We start from the raw sequence: 23,568 nt of genomic DNA, 5'->3' as shown, positions 1-23,568 counted from the left end.
GCCCATTAGAGAGACAGTTACAAATGATTCTGCTCACAGGGATCTCCCCGGCTCTCTTTATCTACACCCCAGATGGAAAAACCTCCATAATTCGGTGTTCAGTGAATACCGTACCCACCTGCGCCAGTTCAGAGCTGCTGAGGTGGCCGTCCCCGTCTGCATCCAAGTCCGCAAACAGAGATTCCACCAGGAGGCGCTTCTGGGAGGCCGGGTCTTGTCTGCTGTCCTCATCTGGGAGCGGCTGCCGGCGGGTCTGGAGCGCCATAAGGACATTCTTCAGGCGGGCGTAGTTGGCCATGGTACACAGGTCAGCTGGAAGAGACGGGTGACGTTACTGCCGCGAGGCTTCTCCGCTGGTGTAGAGAAGAGGGTCACCCAGCCCGCTCAGGTAGAGTTCTTGGGCATTTACTGTGGGCAGTGCGGGCGCACCTGGAGGAGATGGGGCCGGTCTGTCTGTCTGCCTGCCAACCCGTCCCGTCCATAGTTACTAAACACTGAGCACACGCTTCACAGGACACACGTGCTGGAAGGAGCCAGTTTGCTCGTCCCACAAATACTTACTGAGCACCTACTACATGCCAGACTCAGGGCAATTGCCGGATGCGGTGGGGAGGTTGGTCCGGGGGAATTCACAGCCGTGGCCCACGGCAGCTTTAGGAAAGCCGGCCCCAGTTCTATTCTGTAATAGCTCGTCTTTGCCTTAATCCCACCTTAAAGGCTGCTTTTGAATACTTGGCCTCAGAGATGAGGGAATTTGAGTTAACAGGACTAATAAGCCCTGCTTAAGTTAATCAGGTACATTCCCAGAGCTGGATTACTTCAAGACAAACGTGTGTACACAAGTCTATGACCACGAAACAAAAGGAAGCTTTAAGAAGTGAAAACTGGAACACACAGCCTGTGACTCTTCGGTCTTTTATCTTAGGCGTGCTTGCCGATTGGCAGCAGAACCACACGGTGTTTTGGCAAATGAGGCCCATGAGGCACTGTGACATTATGCAGTTTATCTTGCTGGTGACGGGCCAACTGGGGTGAACACCATACGGGGCTCAGCGCATGGCTGAGGCCGTGGGGCTGTTAGCAGAGCAGGATGGCCCCTCTCGGGGGGAGGGAGCGTTTTGGCACTTGGCTTTGCGAAGTCCCGGGGCATGGGCCTGGGCTCCCAGCCGCCCATCCCACTGAAGGCCAGTGTGCCGCTGGCTGCATGGCTGGGAAGGGACTGGCGGGTCTGGGGCTCTTCCCCTTCATTCCAAGGCCAGTGGAGGGTACCAGGTAATAGCTCAGGGTTGGGAAGAGCACTGGCCCGGGAGTCCACTGGGTTTGAGTCCCGGCTTTGCCGCGGCCTGAACGTGCACCTTGGACGCGGTGCCTCGGTGATTTCACCTGTGAGGTGGGGACGACAGGGCCTCCACGTGGGGCTCTTGGGAGGGTTAAAAAAGATACGCGCATAAAGGGCTCAGGGCTGGCTCGGCACCGAGTCAGGGCCAGTAAAATGATAGCTACTCTCTCCCTCCTTATTATTGAAACCACATTTGCTGAGGAGCAACAAACAAGGAAGCTACTTGGTGGGGAAAGGCTGATGGGGGAGTCTGTCTGTTTCCTTTCCTCCCTCCCTCCCTAGACAGGCCTCGGCAGCCCAACCACTTTTTCTTGTGCTCGTTTGTGTTCCTAGATTTTCTTCTCATTTGGGGTCAGTTGATTCTCGTTAGAAACAGATGCCTGTTACCATTTTCTCCTGCATGTTTATTTAGAAAAAAATCAATTGTTGTGTTCAATATAATCAAATTTATTTGCTCTCTGGGAGTCTCCGTGCTCTGAGAAGAATGGCTCTCCCATCCCCCTAACCTGGCTAGTACCCCTCTTGGGCCTGGGAGGATACCCATTCCTGGGAGCTCTTAGGGCCCCCGATGGCAAACCTGATTCTCAAGTCCATAGAGGTGCACAGTGCTGAGAGCACTGACCTTGTCCCACTACAAACCCACTTCTGCCCACGGGCCGATGTGGTGGCCGGCTGGCTTTTTCTTCTTCCTGAGCCCGGATAAAAGTCAGTTTAGGGCAAGGGGAAGAATAGTTTTGTCCCAATCTTCCCCCACCCCCAGCCTCCAGCAGACTGAACTGCAGTCCTGGCAAACGGAGCAGAAGCGAGGACACAGCACAGGAACGGTGTGGATGGTGAGAGAGGCTCCCGGTGGGAGGACCTGCGGGGACCACGCAGAGCCGGGCTCCCTGAGGGATGGGTGGGGCTGAGTAGGATGGGCAGATGCATCTCGTTCCTCACAGACCGTGCTGGGGCACACATCCGCTGTGAGCTGCCTGCTGCCAGGCAGGGGTCCCACACTGGCAGGCCAGGGAAAGCACTGAGGTCGGTCCCGTCGGGGGGAACCGAAGCCATCTCTCCAGGCTCTGCTCCTCCTCCTACACCCTCCAGTTCCCTGTGAGTTCAGAAGCTCCTGACTTCTCCACCCTGGCACTGCCCAGCACACACCTCCTGGTCAGGAAGGTATGCACATGCCTAGAAATCAACCTGGAGGAAAGGGGTGGGGAAGGCTCCGCTCCCTGGGCCCCTGGCCTTGCCCCCTGCTAGGGCCCACACCGGCCATGCCGCTCCCACCCTTTGCCAGCATTTACATTCCAAGTCTGTGCCAGATGCCAGTGGCATGCTGGGACACAACGGAGCTTCCCGTCCTGGGCATCGGAGGTGCCCACAGAGGGGGAGCTCACGAGGCTGGGCTGAAGGCAGCCTCCCTCGGGGAGGGCAGTCCAGCATGAGCCCCGAAGGATGAAGGACGGGGAGGGAAGACCATGCAGCAGGAAGGACACACGCAGAAGCAAGCTGCACAGTGTCTGGAGAAAGCTGGTGCGGTGGGGTGGGGGTGGGGGGGAGAGAAACGAGACAAGGCTGGAGGGAAATGTGGGGCTAAGGCGGGATGCCAGGCACTTCCTTCGTCCTTCTGTCCTTACTGAGGGCCCTCACCTGCCTGGAGTGTGTGGGGCCAGAGATGAATCAGGGGGCTCCTGGAAGGGAATCCTAAATCCTTCTTTGTCCCAGAAGCAGTTGCACGTTACATGAATCTCAGCATCAAATAATGAAGCCATTGGCCCAGTTCTCCTGAGTTCCTCTAGTGTCCCTATGGCTTTGGGGAATTAGGATCACCAGAGGGAAGACACCCAACGGTGGCACTTCTGCACCCATGGAGCTGGCTGTTTTAGTCAAAGTCCCCACCCTCTCACTGGGACACCCTTTCATGCTCCATCTCCAGCAACGACGGTCCTCTGGCAACCTCTCCCCACCTGAGGCAGGCCTTGGGTTCCAGGACGCAGAGCAGCCTAGCAAGGCCCATATGAGGGATAGCTTACCAAGCCCCAATTGTGTTTTTTCCTTCCCACCCCCTGGTGTGACCATGGGAGCAGACTGGAGTGGCTCATCGAGGGGGAGCCGGGGGCATTTGTGGATCGGCTAGACCCGGCCTTTAGCTAAAGGATGCTGCTGCTGGTTTTAAATAGTTGTCTTACAGAAAAGAAATATGTGTCCATCAAAGAATGCTTGGAAAGTACAGATGAATCTAAAAAAAAGAAAAGACATCACTCAAATCCCCCTCCTAGTGGTTGGCATGGGGTTAAGCAGGGCCCTCTGAGCAGGGGATGCAGAGCCCAGGAACCAAATGAGCTGAGCCCCTCGTTGGCCCTTGTCCACCTCACGGAGCCCCGAGGCCTGGCCCACGCAGCTTCTGCTTTCTGATCTTCCTTTTTCCCTTACCCAGCTTGGACAAGAGAGGGTCAATACCCCGGGGTTGGGTTCTTAACTTCAGCTGGTTCGTCCCTGACCCCCACCCAGCAAGCCCACACAGGGCACAGGAAGAGGCGGGGGTGTGGAAGGACAGACCGGCCACTAGAGCGTGCTCCTGCCCGTGGCTCGGCATTCACTCCCCCTCTATCTGGAATGCTCTTCACTCAAATCTCCATGGTCCCTGCTGAGACAGCATCCCTGCCCCTATTTGGGGTGAGCCTGGGCCCCAGGGGGTGAGAGGGATCACCTGTCTCTGAAGTAGGGCAGAGCCCAGGCTTTACCTTTGGCCCTCTGGACCCTGGCCCTTTGGAGGGAAGGTCTGTGGAGGGGGCATGGCAGAGGCCTGGGGGCCACAACCCTCCTCCCCGGGGCCCTGTGGGTGCTGACCATGATGCTGGTGAGAATGAGAATGGCAATGGCCAGCCCTGCCTGGGAGCCCCGCACCTGCTGCCTGTGCAGTCAGCCTGGAGTAGAGTTCACTTCCCCACTAACCGATCCATGGCTGCTGGGACTTCCAGAGAGAACTCTGGAGAGCAGGATGCTTGCGTGTGATGTTGGGGGCTGGGCCTGAGCCGGCTCAGCAGGGGCTGCCGAGCTGGGATGTGGAGGGGACCTGTTGTATGCACCAGCAGATGGACACAATCCACCCCGCAAACGTTTCTCTCCACATGCTAGGAAAGTCATTTAAATGTTTCCTCTGAGTCTTGGTGGTTTCCAGGTAAAGAGAGATTTGTGTCAAAGGCTAGGTCAAAGCCTCTGATGAGGCTTGGAGAGTTCCAGGGAGGTCCCCTCTGGACCCATAAGCTCACTGAGCTCTGACCACAGCCGAGGCACTCCTGTCTCGGGGCCTTCTCGAAGACTTTCTCTCCTTCTCTTCTTTCTGCTTTCTTCAGGGCCCAGCTCAGCCTCCTCTGCTGGGAAGCCTTGCTCCTCCTGCTTGCATACACAGAACCGCCTCCCTGTCTCCAGCTTCCTACTCTCTGCCCTGTGTGGATTGCTTTTTGTGAGCCTGTCCTCTTAGGTTGGGCTCTGGGCTTCCACAGAGCAGCCGGTGAGGCAAGGACCTAGACTGAGTAGTATGTTTGGAGATGATCCCAAGAAATGCACGGAAGGAAGAGGGAAGTGAGACCGGAGAGGGGGAAAGCCAATGAAGGGTGGGATGCCAAGCAGCTGGAGCTTGGTGCCATGGAACCTTCGAGAGACTGTGTCCTGCAGGCCTCAGAGCTGCTCCACTCAGGTGTGAGGGTGCGGGGCACTCTTCCGCCAACTTCCGTCCCTTGTTGGCCGAGGGTTGCTTCTGGGGCACTACCCGCCGCCCTGTCCACCACTTCTGGACTCCCTACATGAGGACTGAGCACATTCCTGAAGCCTGCAGGGGCCCTGAGGATGAAGATGTGGGGACCCAAGGTTGGATGCTGTCAGTCAGGGTCATGGGCAGCTGTCCCCCAGAGTTGCACACAACCTCGGGGGTTGACTGAGGGAATCTGGATGGGGCGTTAGCGTCCATCATATCCCCTCCATGGGACTGGACCGGACAATTATGCACACAGCACTAAGGTGTGAAACGCTTGTTGAGTGAGTTAATCAGGGACTATGGGTGACAACCGAGTCTCGGGGCTCCAGGGCAGGCTGTCTCATAAGGAAGCCAGGATGATGGAACCACCCTGTAACAACCTGGCATGTGACTTCATCAGAGGCTGCTGATCAGCCCCATCAATAACGGTCATCACAAGGCTGGATGGAGCACTGGACGGGGAGTCAGGAGACCATCTGGTTCTACCTTGACTAGCTATGAGACCCTAAGAAAGGTGTTCATTTCCTTGCCCTTCCTGCCTCCACATCCTCCCTCAGAATGGGGGCAGTAATAATCCCTCACTACCGTCCGGGGTCATGACGGGAAAGAAAACGTAAAAGGACTGTCTGCAAAGTCCAAGTAGTCAGCCAGGCCTGAGGGCTTCTCGGGATGAAGCAGGCCTGACGCCCCAGGCGACCTGGAGCATGGCTCATTTGTCACTGTCCCTTTCACCGATGCCCAGGGCCACCGACGCTCTTGCTCTGGGGCCCCTCAGGGAGGGAGGCTCATGGCCCGGTCAGCCTGACAGAGACAAGCAGCCCGACAGGCCCTTGGAAGAGCCCAGCTCCCTTCCTGCCAGCCTGGGGGCCCTCGATGTGCAGTGGCCACCGGGGCAGCCCACAGCCCTGGCCCCAGGCTTCCTGCCAGCGCCTGTTTTTTTGGTGGGGGGGGGGGGGCTCCTTCTGCTCCCAGACCAGGGCTGCTTTGGCAGATAAAATATTGATCAGCCTGCTGAGAAGCCCAGAGTGTGATCCTATTTTCATGTCAGAACTTGGTAATGAACTACATTTATCAAGCCCATTCTGCATGAGAAAGGTCAGCCACAGATCTAGCTAAGTTGTTATGACATCTCATTAATCTAGTTCCCTCAATAATTGTCCCTCTGTGAAGATTCTAATGTTCTCCCGTCCCAGCCATACTCCCTCCACGCCGAGGGAGATTATTGTAGCAGGAGCACGGGCACATCCACATTTAATTTTTTGAGCAAAGAGAGATAGGAAGCAGGTAGCAGCCTCTGGAATTAAATGTCCATCAAAGGAACACTGTCTAGTGCAGAACAAAGGGAAGCAAGGGAGACACTGTGAATATTCCATTAGCCACACGTGCCCCTGCCGGACGGGGCCTCAAAGGGACCATCTTCGCTCTGGGGCAGGTGAAGCTTCCAGTTGAAGGTGTGGATAGGGCTAGGGGCTCCAAAGAGTCAAGGGAAGCAGGTCTGTGCAGTGTGGCTGGGGTGGGGGTGGGGGGAGACACCATTCAGGCAGTGGGAAGCTCAGGTTCTAACTGGGAGCGAGGGACAGACCATGGGTCAAGGCCCCTGACGGAGGCCCAGGTTCTGGACAGAGGAGGCACCTGCAGGCAGGTGAGGGGGTGGGCTGGAGACACCTGGCCCCAGGGAGGGAGGGAGGGAGGGAGGGTGGTGAGGGTTCGGCTTGGGGCCAGCCCTGGCTGCCTCTCTGCCTCTCTCAGCCCCAGCCGTTCCATCACCAAGTCCTTTGGCCTCTTCCCCCAACATACCACCCGTGTGAAGAGCTCCCCCGTGTGCTGCCCCCATTCTCCGTTGCTACACTCTGTGCAGCCTCTCTCCCCATTCCTATCTGTTCACTGCTGACTGTCAGGCTGCCCTGGGACAGCGGAAGCCCCTCGAGGCCAAGGTCTTGCCTTGGTGCAGCGCATGCCCAGCACCCAGCCCCAGCACCTGCACGCAGAGGGTGCTCACTGAGTGCCTGTTGCCTGGACGACTGTGGAACCCTGGGTGGGTGGGCACAGCCGGTGGGGTCAGAGAACGGCGGCAGCGTGCCCAGAGGAGAGAGGACGATCTCAGCCCCCTGAGCCACAGTGACCGAGGTCTGGAACTCGGAGCGGGGGGCTCGGAGCCCATGTCATCTGTCCCGCCAGTGCCTGCGGGGAGGCCTTGTGTGTGATGTGGGGGGGGGGGCAGCTCCAGCAGGTGGCACGTGAAGCCATGCTCGCTGGCGTCCAAGCTGCCCTGTGCTTGCCAGGGGGCGTGGACCCTATCTCGTCCACTGGGGCGCCCCAAAACCCGCAGTGGTGGCCCCACAGAATGAAGTCTGGCATGGCCAGCCTGGGGGTGGTGGTGGCAAGGTGGGAAGCCACAGAGGGACTGGTGCCCCGCTGGACACGAGGTTGCACAGAGGTGGCTCCTCCGAGTCACCCCTGGTGGGCACACACAGCTCCCTCTGGAGCTGGACAGGAGGATAATGTAAGTTTGTGTCTGGGGGGACCCGTGCTTGGAACAGCAGCTCCGGCAGGGAGGCCTGTGGGTGAATTCGGCCACAGCACAGCTTGGGGAAAGGTCCAATTCCATACTAGGGTTCTGATCAGTAAGTGAGCACAAAGCTGACACTAGGGACCCTCTGTGCTTTATGCACAGGTGGCTTGGGGGGGTCGCGGGGGGTGGGGGGAGTCCAAGGCCACTGTGAAGACCGCACCCCTTGATGGCCATCCCTCAGTGGGGCAGCCCTGCATGTCAGGAGTCCCCTACAAAGTCCAAATTTACTGGACAAGGGAGCTCAGGACAGATTACTCGAAAGGAAGGAACTCTGCTACCAACACCAGCAATCCTTTCGGGGATGGGTGTGGGCTCAGGGACAGGGAGATGGGAAGGAAGGAAGTGCTGAGGAGAGGGCTGGGGGACTCTGCTCAGAGACACCCGCCTGTGGCTGCGGCATCTCCCTTCCCGAACCACACGCAGGCCGTTCCTTCACCAACTGCATGGTCGTCAGCCGTACCCTCGAGCCACCCTCACTGGGAGCTAGTGCTTCCCGGACCTGGCAGGGTGGCCCGGCCCCTAGGCTTGGACCCTGAGACCCTCACGCGGGAACCCCCAGAGGGGCCCAAGGGAGAGGCTGGACGTGCCTACAACCTTGGCTGCTGCTGGATCTGCTCACGGGCCGACTCTCGCCCGACCCGCACCCAAACAGCTGCAGCCCTGCTTCCCGCGCTGTCCCCAGCCTGCCTGCTAAGTAACGTCACTGTTGCCCAACCAAGTGCGATCTTTACCACCAAAGCAGAAACTTGACTTAATCATCTGGCACCGACATCACGGCTGAACGTGGTTGTGTTACATGGGTCTCAGCTGCGATGTGTCATTCTGAGGTCTATTTTGAAACCACTAGGCTGTGCAAAGAGCAAGAAGCATTTTACTCGCGGATCTAATTTATGAGCCGCCATAACTTTACTGGAGTTTAGCTTAAGAGGAACAGATGTTTAATTCGATGTAAATTTATGAACATTAACAATCTTTCTGCTGCCATTTCTGAGAAAATTCAATTAACAATAAATGCCAAAACCAGTGGGTTTATCTTCAGGATAGTCTTTTGCTAACACGGTGTAGTTTTGCTTATGGTATTGACCAAGCCACAGAATTCTGAAAATTCTAGGAGATAGTGAAGCACACGTGATATGGTCTTCTCACAGTCCCCAACGAGAACAGGTGTGCCCTGAGTCACACCACCTGGTGACCCCTGGCTGGCTGGCGCCGGAGGCCTGTAACTGCTGAGCAGGTGGGTCACCATCACCCACACTCAAGCACCCTGGGGAGGTCCTTCCACTGTGACCTAAGCCACAGCTACTGGCTATTCCCCCACCTTCCAGAAGCGGGCCGACAGGCTCCCGAAAGGCCCCTTCTCTAAATCTGACCTTTCTGCCAAAGCCCACCTCTAAGAAGCTGTGTTTGTCTGCTCCAAGCCCCACACTCTCAGCTTGTCCTTGTCCCCAGCCTGTCTCCTCCTTAGATCGCGTTCCAACGCCTCTGTGTCTGCCGAGTGAAGGTCTTCACTCTCGTAGAGCACTAGGCACGGTGCCCCACGGTGGGCATGGGCCCCGACCATGAGGACACTGGTGAGTTGCTGCCTGCCCACGGCCCGCCGGTACTCTGCTGACCTCCTGTTTCTCCCGTCCCTCCAAGCTCCACCCGGGTCCCCTCCTCACCCATGAGTCCTAATGCCAGAACCGACAACGGGCTCACCACACTCATTAGGAGCCCCTCATCCTTCCAGGTCCCAAAGGCTGGCCACCTGTCCTCTGTCAGTGTCCCCTGTTCTTTCCCCTGGGTGCTCTAGGAGTCATCCCAGCTGCCTTCGAATGCTCTGGGCTGAGGGCACAGGGCCCACTTTGGGTCCACAAACAGACTAAGACCAAGACTCCACATGGCCTTTGGCCCTGCCTGGGCCCAACCTACCCAGCACGCAGACCACGTGGCTCCTTCCACAGCTGCGGCAGCTCCAGCGCAGGGGGAAGCATCCAGCTCTCCCCGTGCCTGACCTGGCGGATGCAGCCTCATCTCGATGTTCGCCCCAGTATCAGGTAATTGAAATTAACAAAACCACCCAGACCTTTGTGAGATAAATGGTACATTTGCTCATGAATGCCTGGTTCGATTGATGTTGCTATACAATCTGCCATCTGACATTGACAATCCTCTCTTCTATTCCTATTAAAGGAAGCAAAATTGGTTGGATTCCTGGGAGAGGGATCCACAGACACTTTTTATGGTTGACTGGCACATCTGTCAGGTGGCCCCGGAGTGAAAGAGTAATGTCTGAAAACTTGAATAAATGCTAAAGCCCTCTGGCAGGAAGAGCCTGAGTTTTTACTCTTGTGTTAGCAGGAAACACACACAGGCAACCAGGATCCTTAACAAGTCACTGATTCCTTCTGGAAGGAGGACACAGACTCCACGCAGACTCCGGCTCTCCCACGGCCCTGTCCCGAGCCCAGCGCCTGCACACTCCTGCCCCGCCCCTCACACGCACCAGGAGGAGAAACAGGAGTGCTGGACGAGGGGACCGCCACCAGGCTGGTGGCGGAAAGCTGCAGCTCCTGAGGGAGGAGAGTGTAGGGCCCCACCCCCGCCCTCCGTAATTCCATTCATTTTGTTGAATGGATGAGACTCCATCCCCCCCAAACACCTAACCAAAGGGAAGGGTCCTGCTATCAAGATGGAGAAAATGTTACTCCTCAGGAGTCAGTGATGCCCAGGAATGTCACCGCTTTGAGCCTTGAGCTGCTGTGGTCTTCGAGGGGTTACAGAGCTGAGGGGGACCTCAACTGTAAATTTTGTTTACAACTTTGTCAGGAATGGTTCACCATTTTGGAGCATCACACCTCCAAAAACAATGTCACTTACATACTCGAAGTGTCAACATAATATGCCCGTCACAGGCTCCATCTGCAGCTGCTGTGTTCATAGGATCCACATAGTAAGTGCTGACATCTGACTACCCTGAGTCAGTATAAGCACTTGGTATCTAAACATTTACATATTGAAAGGCATAGTTTATTCCTACTACTTTTCTTTCTTTCTTTCTTTCTTTAGAGAGATTGAGAGAGAGAGCATGTGCAAGCTGGGGGGGCGGGCAGAAGGAGAGGGAGAGAGAATCTTAAGGAGGCTCCACGCGGACCAGACACGGGGCTCGATCTCCTGACCCTGAGATCATGACCTGAGCCGAAATCAAGAGTCGGACACTTAACCGGCTGAGCCACCCAGGTGCCCCCCTCCTACTTTTCTTATATTTCTCCTTTATATCACAGTTTGAATAAGACACGCATTCATTTCAAGATGATACAGGGGCTCTATAAAATATTTGCCATGAAAAGGTGGCTTTGGGTCTGACAGGGTTAAAGAAAAGTGATCTATGTGAACAATTAGAATCTGTGGCCTTCTTTTTTACCCAGTTTTTTTTTTTTTAATCACAATGAAATATACATAATGTAAAATCTAGTATCTTAACCATCTTTAAGTATATTGGTCAGTGGCGTTAAATATATTCATAATTTTGTGCGACTATCAACATCATCCATCTCCATAACTCTTTGCACCTTGTAAAATTGAGACTCTGTACCCATGAAATAACAGCCCCCATTCCCGCCTTCCCCCAGCTGCTGGCCACCCCCATTCTACTTTCTGTCTCTATGATTTTGACTACTCGAAGTTATCTCATGCCAGTGGAATCATACATTATTTGTCTTTTCGTGAGTGGCTGACTTCACTTAGCGTGATGTCTTCAAGATTCATCCATGTTGTTGTGTGTCCTAATTCCCTTCTTCTGTAAGCCTGAATAATATCCACTGTACGCATAGACCCATGTTGCTTATCCATTCATCAGTCAGTAGACATGGAGTTGCTTTCAGGTTTTAGCTATGATGAGTAGCAGTGCTATAAACATGCATGTACAAATATCTCTTCAAGACCCTGCTTTCACTTCTTTTGGGTATATATCTAGAAGTAGAATTGCTGGGTCATGTGGTAATTCTATTTTTTTTAGGGTTTTATTTATTTATTTCAGAGAGAGAGAGAGAATGAGTGGGGAGAGGGGCGGAGGGAGAGGGAGAAGCTCCCTGCTGAGCAGGGAGCCCGATGCGGGGCTCGATCCCAGGACCCTGGGATCATGACCTGAGCCGAAGGCAGACGCTTAACCGACTGAGCCACCCAGGTGCCTCTATTTTTAATTTTTTTAAAAATTATTTATTTGAGAGAGAGAGAGAGAGAGCGCGCGCGCACACACACACAAGGGGGGAGGGGCAGAGGGAGAGGGAGAGAGAGAATCTCAAGCAGACTCCCTGCTGAGCACAGAGCCCCACACGGGGCTCCATCTCATGACCCATGAGATCATGACCTGAGCCGAAATCACGAGTTGGGCACTTAACCGACTAAGCCACCTAGGTGCCCCAGTTTTAATTTTTTTTTTTTTTTTTTTTTTGAGGAAGCACCATACCATTTGCCAAAGTGGTCTGTGCCATTTTCTATTTCCACCAACAGTGCACAAAGGTTCAAAATTTTCCACATACTTGTCAACATTTATTTTCTGTTTTTTGGTTTTTGTTTTTTTGACAGGGGCCATCCCAGTGGGTGTAAGGTGGTGGTCTTACTTCTTTTGACACTCCTTAGTCCTGAGATGTTTAAGAGAGTGGGAAGAGTGTGGGAGGGCACCTGGGAGTGAGTGGCCCTGTGGATATGCCATGCACATGCGCGTACCTGTGCACAGCCCCAGCCTATGAAGGCCAAGCTCGGGGAGGCAGAGAGCGCAGAGCCACACGCTTGGGCCATGGAGCCCACCGGGTCCTCGGGACGCAGCGGGCAGCAGCCCCCGAGGAAGAGGCTTCATCTTGGCGCATGTCCCACTGAAGAAAGAGGCCTCACGTAGGCACCACGGGGGCAGGGGCCAGGACCTGCCTCCTTTCCCCTTTCTGCAGATCTGGGCTCTTTTCTGTCTCTCTTCTTCCAGGACACCCCTGGGGAGGGCACGAGTGCTCTGGCCAGCAGGTGAGGAGGCTGGGGCCGGGAAGGCCTCTGAGCACCTGTCTCGTATGCCTGGCGCGGCCTGTGGTGTTTTTCTCACCATGGTGTTGGCTCGGCGGTGTTTGCTCAGACACAGCGATCTTCAGCCTCTGAGCTGAGCCAAGGAGCCACTTGGTTTTAGAGGCAACCAGCACAGACGCTCCCCCTCTGTGGGAGGGGTCTGTAGACTGCAAATCCATGCCATCGAGCGACCGTCTCCAGGAAAGAACTGCTCACATGTTAGCACATCCCACGTTTCTACCTGTAGAAGCTTTGCTGGGCTTGTGGGGAGATTTACTTTGGAAGGAAAAGTATCACAGGGAAACCGCCTGAGAATGTCTCAGAAAAGAGCGTGTGCGCAAAGCCGGGGATTCGTGCCTTGACATGGGCTTGGCGGGAAATGGCATTGCAGAGAAGAATTACCTGAACAGAGATTCTGAGGTTTGAAGATTTATCTGAACCCGTCTGACTTATGGGACTGAGAGTAAATCCCAGGTCAACGCGAAACAAAACAAAACTCCACAACAGTTCCGAAGGAGAACCACACAGTCTTTGGGGGAGAGTTTTGGATTCTTTCCAGTGCTTGAGCTGCTGGGAGGAGGGTGGGGAGGCTCTTCTTCCCCGCGTCTGCACCGCTGTTCTGGGGATTAACCACCCTGGAAACTCATCCCTGCGGAGGGAGCAGCGGAGACTCATCTCTGTGAAAGCCGGCCCCAGATGGGCCGTGTCTGAGCCGGTGAGCAGGCTGTGGAGGCCCTGGTTCGTGTCCAGAACCCAGAGCCCGGCAATGCGAGGAGCCAGGGGCGGGAAGGGAAGGGCCGGCAGGGGGCATTAAGCGGAGAGACCAGGGTGTGGCTCCCCTGACCGCTCAGAAGGCCCCTCCTCCTGCAGCAAATGGAGCTATTCCAGGCATGGCTCAGCGCCCGGCGGGCTGCGCGGTTCCCTCCCTGGCACACTGGGCCAGCAGCCCGATGGGATGCTGGTGGAGGTGCTCTCAGCAGATGCACATGCTGGGAAATTGCTTTGCCCTCCGTGTCCTCCTTATTCTTAACTTCTCAGATGCCAAGAATGGCCTTGATATTGCCTTGTGTGGCATGACAATGCATTCAGGAGCTTTAAGAGGGTTCAGGACCCGCCAGAGATGGGAGCGAGAGCGACCCTGCAGGACTCTCCCAAGGAGAGTGCGTGCCGCTCAGAGCACCCCGGGGGGGGGGTGGACAGGTGGGGGCAGTGGTCCTCAGCTTGCCGCTCTCAGCCCTGAGACCTGAGCCAGGCTGCCACCTGCCTGGTGTTTTGTGTGCACACCCCTTGGGGCCTTTCCTGCTCTGGCTCCAGCTCCTTTCCCTTTAAATTCTAGCCTTCCACGCTTGCAAAGAGACCCCGAGAGCCATAATCATGGAGAGAACAGGCTGCTCTATAGCAGGAGGCGGAGGGAGAAACTGTGCCCCATGTGAGGGGCTCTTCCTGCCAGCCGCCTTGGCTCAGGGGCCCAGGGTTTGGGCTGACCCTCTTACCCAGTGCCTGGAAAAACTGGGGATCCCCAAAGATGGGGAACTCCAGGGCCTCCAACTGGGAGGAGTGACTGGCAACCATTTCCAGGGCCGGTGTCCCTTCAGGGGGCCACAGCTGCACTCAGTGAGAGCATTTCCATGTGACCCAGAGGGGTAAGATGGAGGGCGGTGTCTGAGCATGGTAGGAAAGAAAATCTAGGAAGGTCCCCATTGCAGGATGCTCTTCAGGGCCCTCAGACACAGAACCACCAGGGAACAGCTATTCTCAGGGAGTGTGGAGTGGCTGGACCCCCGCCTGAGCTCAGAGGGGCCTTCAATGCCCCATGGCTGACCTCTGGGGCAGAAAAGAGCCCGAGGGCCAACAGAGCTCTATTTTTGATGCCACTAATAATTTTTACTGCTCCCATTCAAAAGTCTCTTCTCCTTTCAGCATGGAGTCTAGAATGGTCCAAGTTCCAAGCTGACATTGCAACCATACTCTTCAATTCTTAGGGAGTTGCTTTCTGTTCCAAGTGCTGTGCTCACGTGACGGTCGGTCTGTGCCTGCCACATGGATGGGGCCATTTTCTTTCTTTTTTTTTTTTAAGATTTTATTTATTTATTCATGAGAGACACAGAGAGAGAGAGGCAGAGGGAGAAGCAGGCTCCCAAGGAGCAGAGAGCCCGATGCGGGACTCGATCCCAGGACCCTGGGATCATGACCTTAGCCGAAGGCAGACGCCCAACCATCTGAGCCACCCAGGCGCCCCGGACAGGGCCATTTTCTTCCACATTCTCGTGGAGCTTTTCTTCACCCTCTGGACTCCTCTCTCTTCCGTGGTGCCCCGCCCCTCTTCCTGGGGCCTCCTCTTAGTGGCACTGTTGGCTTTAGCCACCTCTCTGATTTGTCACGTCCTCTCCTCTTCCAAAAGGCAAGCTGAGCAGCAGTTACACTTGCATGGGGACGTGAATGGGGCAGAGCGGGTGGTGCTTCTGGGTGCTGGTAAGATTCTCTCTCTTGCCCTGGGAGCTGGTCACAAGATATGCTCTCTCTGAAAATTCACTGAGCTATACATTTATGATTTACTCATTTTCTCTGTGTGTTATATTTGAATAATATGCTTATTTATTTATTTAGAGTGCAAGCGAGGAGGGGCAGAGGGAGAGGGAGAGAGAGAATCTTAAGCAGACTCTGTGCTCAGAGTGGAGCTCCATGTGAGATCTCACGACCCTGAGATCATGACTTGAGCAGAAATGAAGAGTCAGATGCTTAACCCACTGAGCCACCCAGGCGCCCCGATAACATGCTTATGTAAAAGAGGTGACCTGGCGTTCCTCGACAGCTGAAAGCTATCAGTTGCTTTGGGTAGGAGCTTTGTCCTTGGCCAGGCCCAGGCCGGGGTACACGAAGGAGGGCGTGGCATGGCTGGGAGTTAGTGGTTCCCAGGAGAGGGTCACCGATGTGGCGCAGCAGTAGCTTCTCGGGTCCCTCTGGTCAACAAGTCATCTTGGACTGGGCATCCTTTTGGCCAGGCACCATGTTGTCTGTCTTCCCTGGAGGTGTTGCTTCTTAGCTCAGGCCTGGGTCTCTGGGCAGGAGGATGGGTGTAGGGTGGGCTTTGCTGAGCAGCCTTAGGAGAGGGAATGGAAGAGGCTGAGGGTCAGGAGATCCTCACTGTCCTGGGGCATCCTATGTCACCCCCATACTCAGCTCCCGAGAGGAATCTGATGCATGCTCACCGCAGAGCTAAGGCGCCGTCACGGGCTCTGTGGGCGTGGCTCTGAAATGCTGTCCCATGGAATACTGCCCCACGTCACAGGCCTGGATGGCAGTTGGTGGCTCTTGGCGAAGAGGTATTGGTGTGGAGGTGGCTGCCCAGGCACTCTGTTCTTGCTGAGGGTTTGCCATGGACCTTGGCACCACAGGGGGCTGGCCTCCTCGGAGCCCCAGGGGTCAGGGCCAGTTAGTAAGGCCCTAGGACCCTGTCACAGACCATGCCCTGGCCTGTTCTGCCCCAGTTTGCCCCTCCTGGGCTCCCAAGGTTGTGAGGACTGAAATGAGGCTTCAAGCTCAGGTGCAACTCAACCTCCACAGCCCACAACCTCCAAACAGCCCTGGCTGTTTGGCTTATGTGACCCAGAAATGGGCATCAAGGGTCACCTCAGAGGGGACAGGACGGACCCTTGTGCAGCCACACCTCCCAGTCCAGTGACATCTGGGCAGCCAGGACGGATGGCAGGGTTGGGCCTGGAGGCCTTGCAGCCAGTCCCCTCCATGTGAAGCTCTCTCCTGGGCAGCGTCCTCACCTACCCTTCTGGGCACAGCTCATTTCTCCACTCCTAGACAGCCATCCCCCTTGCTGTGGCAATCAGGGTCCAGACCCCACACTTGATTTTCAACATCAGCTGCCCTCCGGCACGAACTTATGCTTTCCAACATGTGGCACACACCCACGAAACAGCTGGGGCCTGCTGCGCCATAGCGGCGACGTCAGGGACAGGGAGCGTGGGCACCCTTCCTGCGGTGACTGTACCCGCCCCGCCTGCGCCCTTACCCATGCTTGCCAACTGGGGACAGACGAACTGATCCTAGGCAACGTGACTTTCGGATAATTTACACTGAAGGAGCAGAAGGCGCTTCACTCCACAGCAGGAGATAATTTATAACCAGTCTGAACACCTGGCTTGGCAGAGACGACGACTCTGGAGCTCCCCCCTGCTCTGTGGACTCGTGAGCACATGAATTACCACCAGGCTTACTGTAACTGTACATCTCAGGATGGACACAGGCCAAAGAGGCACGGGGCAAAGAACTCTGAACCCTAGCCACTTGCTGGCAGCCCCCATCGTCTGGAGGCTCCAGGAAGCACATCTCCATCCTCCCCGGCAAGCTGGGCTATCCAGCTGGGGGAGGAGACGGGGGTGGGGGGAGTGGGGAGCGAGCACAGTCAGCCTTGAGCAGTCCTGAAGCCCTGTCCCCATTCACTCAGCAGAGATGCACTTGGGGTGTAGGTGCACCGAGTCCTGGGCCAGGCATCGGGGCAGGGAGGGGACAAGGTACGGGCCCTGCTCTCCAGGAGGTCGGGCCCCAGGAGGTGGAAAGATGAGCACTGTGACGGGCCACATCCTTCCCTCTTGCAGCTGGGGAGGGCTTGCATTCAGGGGGGTGCTGGGGGGGGCGGGCGGAGGCTACAGGCCCAGGCTGTCAGCTCGGGGACGCATCCTTCCCAGTAAGGCCCAGTAAGGCCCTCAGCCTGCCCTTACCCGAGTGTGAGACTGGGATGGGCACGCCAGGCCCGACCCCTGGACCAGCTGTGCACTTACCAAGCGGCCATCGAGGGAACTCACGCTGTGTTCTTAGGTGGGGGCTTGCCCCTGTGAACCCTAGGACAGGGCCAAAGGTACATTTCTCAGCTAAGAAGCGGGCTGTCAACAATCCTCTGCAACTAATTTGTGCACACACCTGGCCTTGTTTTTAAAAGGAGAGGAGGGAAAAGTGGCGGCAGGTGTTTTTGCTTGTTTAGTTGGGGCGCATTCACGCTGCATCAAAGCCCACAGCGAATTCAAGGAGTGGGTCTGGATCCGCTTATCAGGATCAAATCCCCCTGAGCAAACAGCCCTGATTTAATGGCTTTAAATGGCTTAGAAGAACTAATGGATCACAGAAAATAGCATGGGACTGAAAGTAAATATACAGTGAGGGAGTCTGCTGGCCGGGAAGTGGGGCTTCTGCATGGGGACACCAGCCGTCAATCCAGTTCAAATGGCACTCCTGCCTTAGGAGACTCTTCTCCCAGCTCTGTCTCAAGGTGTCAGACTGCACGTTACACAGTCGAGACTGTACACCTCTCAGAGCTTTGTTTATTTATTTTTAATGTTTAAAAAAGATTTATTTATTTGACAGAGAGAGAGAGAGCAGGGGGAGCAGTAGAGGGAGGGGAGAAGCAGGCTCCCCGCTGAGCAGGGAGCCCAATGCGGGGCTCGATCCCAGGACCCAGGATCATGATCTGAGCCGAAAGCAGATGCTTAACCGCCTGAGCCGCCCAGGTACCCTCTTGGAGATTTAAATATGCACCAGGTACCGAAGAACCATCGTTTCGTTCATCAGAAAGCAAACCTAAGAGCTGAAGAAGTGTCCTTTTCCAGATCGGCTAGCTCAGTAGAGTTGATCTGACTTCGAAGTGGGGGATACTGGTTGAAGAAACAGATTTCTTGCCTACAAGTCGCTCATGCTTGTATGGCTCTAGAGGGTGTTGGGTGGTCACAGCGCGTGTGGAGGGTGTCTGGCAGGGGAGTTCGGAGGGTGTCTGTGTATCGCAGGTTGTGTGTGGGGGTGAGACGGAATCCCCGGATGTGTCTGCCTCCCGGGTCACCCCTGGGGAGACGTCCGGTTGGCAGGTGAGCTCGGGAGGGGTCTGGGCTGAATGGAGCCTGGGACCCTTGGCCCTGCCTGCCCCGGGCATGGCATGATGAGTGCTGGGTGAGCCAGCCCACCCCACCACGTGCACTCTGAAAACTGCCAACTGCCCAGGGATGGGGCAACTTGGGCCACTCACTGGCTTTGCCCACGAGGGGCCCCAGGGGGGTGCCCCCATCGCTCTGCTCCTGGAGGCCCAGGTGGGGTGTGCCAGCCTAGTGAAGCCAGGGCCCTCTCGGGGAGTGGCTCCTGCGGGTGGGACATGAGCGTGGTCCCCGGATGGCCTCTTTGCCCTGCTCCCCTCCATCTTCCGCCCTGCTGTCCACAGGCACCGTCGCCTCTCCTCGTTGATGAGGGTACTGACTCTTCCTCCTGCCAGTGCCTTTCTGGCTTTCAGAGGCTCAGGTTCTTTGGTTAAAGGGCGATAATCACGGGCTGGGGGAGACCAGAGGGGTGTCCATGCGCTGCCCAGTCCAGACCCTCTGCTAAGCTCCAGACCTCCTACCACACTGCTGGCCTGACATCTCCCCACACCGTCCTGCAGGGCCCCTGGACTCAACGTGGCCTGCGTGGAACCTTCCAGGAGACTGCTTCTCCTTTTACACCGCACCCAGCCAGTGGCCCTCCGCCAAAGCCCCCAGCTGTGCAAACCACACGTCACGCATCACCCCTGAAATCCCACCCGTCCCTGGCCAGTCAGTCGTGGCTCAGGCTATTTCTGCCTCTTGAGTGTTTCCTACCACATCTGCTCCAGTTCAAGGAGACCCTCCACACTACTTGGATGACCACTCCAGCCTGGGAGCCCTCAGACTCCAATCGTGTCCCAACCAATCCCCCTCTACTCAGCAGCTGGAGGGATCTCTGGGGGCGCCCAACTGCCGCAGCTGTCCGGCCTCACGTGGCCCCTCCCGGCTCGCACCCCTGAGCCACTTTCAGCATCTCGAACCGGCCCGGCATCACCTCTGGGCCATGGTACCACAGCCCTACCTCGCCCCGCTTGGCAAATTCCTCATCATCTCTGCAGCTTGGCTGGTGCACCGCCAGCCTGCACATCACCTCCCTACTGCCCCTGGCTGGGTTCACACGCCTCTGTGTCCTTGGAGCACCCTGGGCAAGCCCTGCACAGGGTTTATCGTCTTCGCTGCCTCTACTTGTCCACTCTGCCCTTCTTGTCAGAGCCCGAGAACCCGTGGGCACGGTAGCAAGTGACTGGCATGCAGCAAACACACAGCAAATAAACGAAGGAATGACCAAATGGATGGACATGGAACTTTCATCTACAATGGCTCCTATTGAGACATACATATGTTTCCTTCTGCCCCGAGTCCAGGAAGCCAGAAAACAACTACTGGGTTAACTAAACATAGCTACTCCATGCTCACAGGACTTCCTTCTGCCTCCACTTGGAACCTTCTGTAGCCAGTCCCAACTCCTTCGCATAAGTGGGGACAGGAGAAGAGAACTGAATGAACAAGGCCTTAGCATGAGGTGCTCAGATCTTCTCTCCCTGTGCCCCATTCCCTCATCTGTGCAATGGGGCTGGTAATCTCTGTCCTCGGGGCTACTGCAGGAGTCAGTGGCTAGGACGGCACCTCAGCTGTCACAGAGGAACACCCTGGATGGCTGCGAAATCCTCTTCGCATTTTAATGGGTACGATTCCCAAGACCTTTGGAGTGTGGGGTGAGGGTGGGGTCCGTGGAAGGTTCTGGAAATCCAACCTCTTTCCAGAGCAAACACCTCCAGGGCAACATCCCTTTCCCTTCCGGCACTGAGGAGGGCGCCCATGAAATGGCTGTAATGGAAATATAAATTGTCCTACTTCAAAGCACTTTGATATTTTATAATGACCATTATAAACCTGTTCTCTGCATACCACATAAATACTTCAGTCCCACACCACATTTCCTGGTATCTCTAAAGACACCAGGAGAAAAGCAGGGGAGCCATAAAAGAAACATAAAAATACAGTTGCAGATGAGCCTAAAACTCATTTCTTTGAAGCTTAATTGATGGGAAAAGCTTCTGGCCCCAGAGAACGTAAAGGCCCATCATGCAGATATTTGATTAAGTGTCCCTGTATCACGGACCACACTAAACGGGAAATCATTACACTATAATTGCAAATACATTAATAAAATGATGTGGGTTTGTTTAGGACATAAAGAAAGAATGAAATAATTCGCTCAGATAACTCAACAGAAATCTAGGGTCTGCCCCTGGGATGGTTGGAAGCAAGGGCTGTTGGGGTCTCAGTCTCGCTGGCCCCCCTGGAGAGCGGGCCCGGCCTCTATTTAGGGAAGCTCTGGGGTCGATGGAAGCATAGTCAGGCTTCAGAACCGCGGCAGGGGTCCAGGTATGTGACCCCTGAAGGTCCTCGGAAGTTCCTGTCTGTGGGGACCTCTGACCACTGATGTTCCTGCCACGCAGTCAGGAAGGGTGGCCCAGGGCTCTCACAACAGCTCCTTCAGCCAGCCCCTCTCCTCCACGACTAGAGGAGAAGAAATGTGTGCAGTTCAGCCACATTTGCGTTAACGACCCCAGTCCGAGACAAAGCCATGAGGACTATCCTTAACCGTGAGCTAGCTTGCTACAGGACGGGAGCCGGGCTCAGCCCCTGGCTCTCAGACCTCTGAGCACAGCCAAAGGAAGCTCACCAGCCTCTGTCAGCCCTTCCCCTGCACGTGTTGTCAGCCAAGCCCGTGTGCGAGAATGTGTGTGTGCGTGCACGCGCGCGAGCGTGTGAGCCTGTGGCTGGGGGAGGGGAGGGGGGGGTGGGATAGGTGTCACGGAGCCTTCATGGGGGACCTCTTTCCTCTCTCCCGTTTTTATCTGCAGGTGGAACACAGCCACCTCCCAACACCTTTGCACCAACTTCAGATCCCATTACCTCCCTGCCCACTACCCCATGCCCTGCTGTCTGCTCATTTGTGACCCATCTGTCCTTCCAGCCCTGCTGTGAAGCATTCTTCCTCTAGCAAACTCTAGCTACAAACCCGGTATATCACCACTGACCAGCTGTGTGACCTCAGGCAAATTGCTTACCCTCTCTGAACGCCGTCCACGATGCAAGCACAGTAAGAGTACCTCCTACTGACCCACCAGAAGCCTCGAGCACACTGCGGTCTACCCCCGCCCCCAGGCCCACAGAGGTGTAGGCACCTGTAGCAGGTGCCTGAGAGGGGGGCCGGTAGCTGCTCCAGCCCTGTCTCTCGGGTGCCCATATCTTCCCGTTTGACCTCCCCAGCTTCTGAGCCACCTGCACGGCGCCGTCCCAGAGGGGGCCCACAGGGTCCCAGGAAGGACGGCTGGCAGGGATCGCCCAAGGGGAGGCAGGTCTCGCGGAGTCAGAGGCCGTATCGCTCAGAGCTCAGGGAGCAGAGGGGTTGGCACCAGGAGGGAAGAAGGTGCTGGGCCCTCACGTGGCCAGAGAGACTGGCAGGGGCGGGGATGTGAGGGGAGGCCTGGGCGGGTCAGAGAGCTCAGGGAGGAGGCAGGAGTGAAGACAGCCCGGAAGCAGAGGCACCAGAACAGTGCTGTCGCTGAGCAAAGCACAGCGGCAGGAAGAGCGTGGCACCTTGCAGAACTGAGCCCCGCGCGAGCAGTACCCTCCGTCTTGCACTTGCAGTACCGCGGGAGGGAGGCAAGCTGTCGACTTGCTCATTCGCTACATTATCACTCCGCACAGCCGAGGAAGGAACAACATTGGCAGTTGGCTCCTGCCTGTGGGCTCTGGCAGGGGCTCCGTCTGTGGGTCCAGGCGCACAGGGGCACCCTGACGGAGAGCCGCCTGCAGCTGTCCCTGCAAGGCCTGCTGGGCACGCCCCGCCGAACAGGACGCTGCTGGAGAGCTAGGGCACCGCAGGGCCTCTGGGCTCCCACAGCATGCACACGCACACCAACACGCATGCAAGCACACACATACACACAATGCACACACACGCGTGCACGCGCACACACATGCGAACACACGTGTACACAATGTACACACGAGCGCACACATACACACAATGCACACACACGTGTGCACGCGCGCACACACACGGAACGGAAAGAGGGCAGTGGTAGAGAGAAGACGTGGGCACGGGCTGGTTGGGACAGGAAGAGGTGGGATTGGTCTTTTGCGGCCGCCACACCCGCAGCAGCCAGAGTAGACGGAACGTCAGGCAGAGCTGCTCAGGGCCAGGGATGGGGCGGCTGATGGGCCCCAAGGGGACCTGTCACCTCATGGATGCCTGGCCTTAGAAGCTTATGTGTGCGTGTCTGATGGCAGGCCCCTGTTGAACTGAAAGTGTCCCCGGGAGAGCTCATTGTTTGAGACAAAAGAGTGAAGGTGCTCTTCTTGATGAGCCTGGGTGGTCTTTTTGCTGAGCATGTTGGCAGTGGGGGTGTTCTCCCTTCGCGGAGAACAGGAGAGAAGGGGTCAAACCCAGACAGTGTGGCTGAGTCTCATCCCTAAGCTGCACCGTGGCTCATAGCTGTAAAATCAGAGAAGAGCCCACAGTCCTGGGAAAACTTTTTTTAAATTTAAATATCTAAATTGTAGCCCTCAAATTTCCTCCTTCGTAAGGATCCTGAGAAAATATGGAGAAAGGAAAAAATCATCATCAGTAATTCTCAGCCCTCGAACAACAAGGCCACCTCCATCCCTTTGGTCACCTGCCTTCAAGCTGCATGATTTTGTTACGGCAATCACAGATTGCCTTTTTAACCATCTCCCAGAGGACTCCTGTTTCCGGATGCTCACGGATCCTTACCCTCCAAGGGGAACTGCTTCCCACCCTCCCTGGAAAAGCCCCGTGGCTAGCATCATCCTAGAGACTTTGAGGGCTGTTGGGGCCTTTCCTTCCTTCTTAAGAGAAACAGGCCAGGGAGCATCTAGCCAGCCCATCAAGATGAAAGATGCTCCTGTCATGTGTTTTATGCATTATAATGAAGGCTCAGGCCACAAGTCCTGGAAAAATCTGTTTTCTTTCAATTAGCAAGAAGTAAAGCCGGGC

At 56.0% G+C, this 23,568-nt stretch overlaps 1 protein-coding gene across 3 annotated transcripts in view; it reads right to left on the bottom strand.

Moving 5' to 3' along the window:
• The window catches only part of FSTL4 (follistatin like 4), a 400,176-nt gene that overhangs the window by 106,754 nt on the left and 269,854 nt on the right, over positions 1-23,568 (bottom strand). For all 3 annotated transcript variants that reach the window (XM_081827062.1, XM_081827061.1, XM_081827063.1), the window contains exon 5: positions 119-312. In XM_081827062.1, the coding sequence (XP_081683188.1) occupies positions 119-312 (194 nt within the window). The remainder of the gene's footprint in view (positions 1-118; positions 313-23,568) is intronic.

Source organism: Leptonychotes weddellii, chromosome 7 (genome assembly GCF_054177405.1).
Source record: "Leptonychotes weddellii isolate Sample4059 chromosome 7, ASM5417740v2, whole genome shotgun sequence".
Taxonomy (NCBI): Eukaryota; Metazoa; Chordata; class Mammalia; order Carnivora; family Phocidae; genus Leptonychotes; species Leptonychotes weddellii.
Note: the sequence above shows the minus strand (reverse complement) of the source record. Positions and strands in the feature narration are given on the sequence as shown.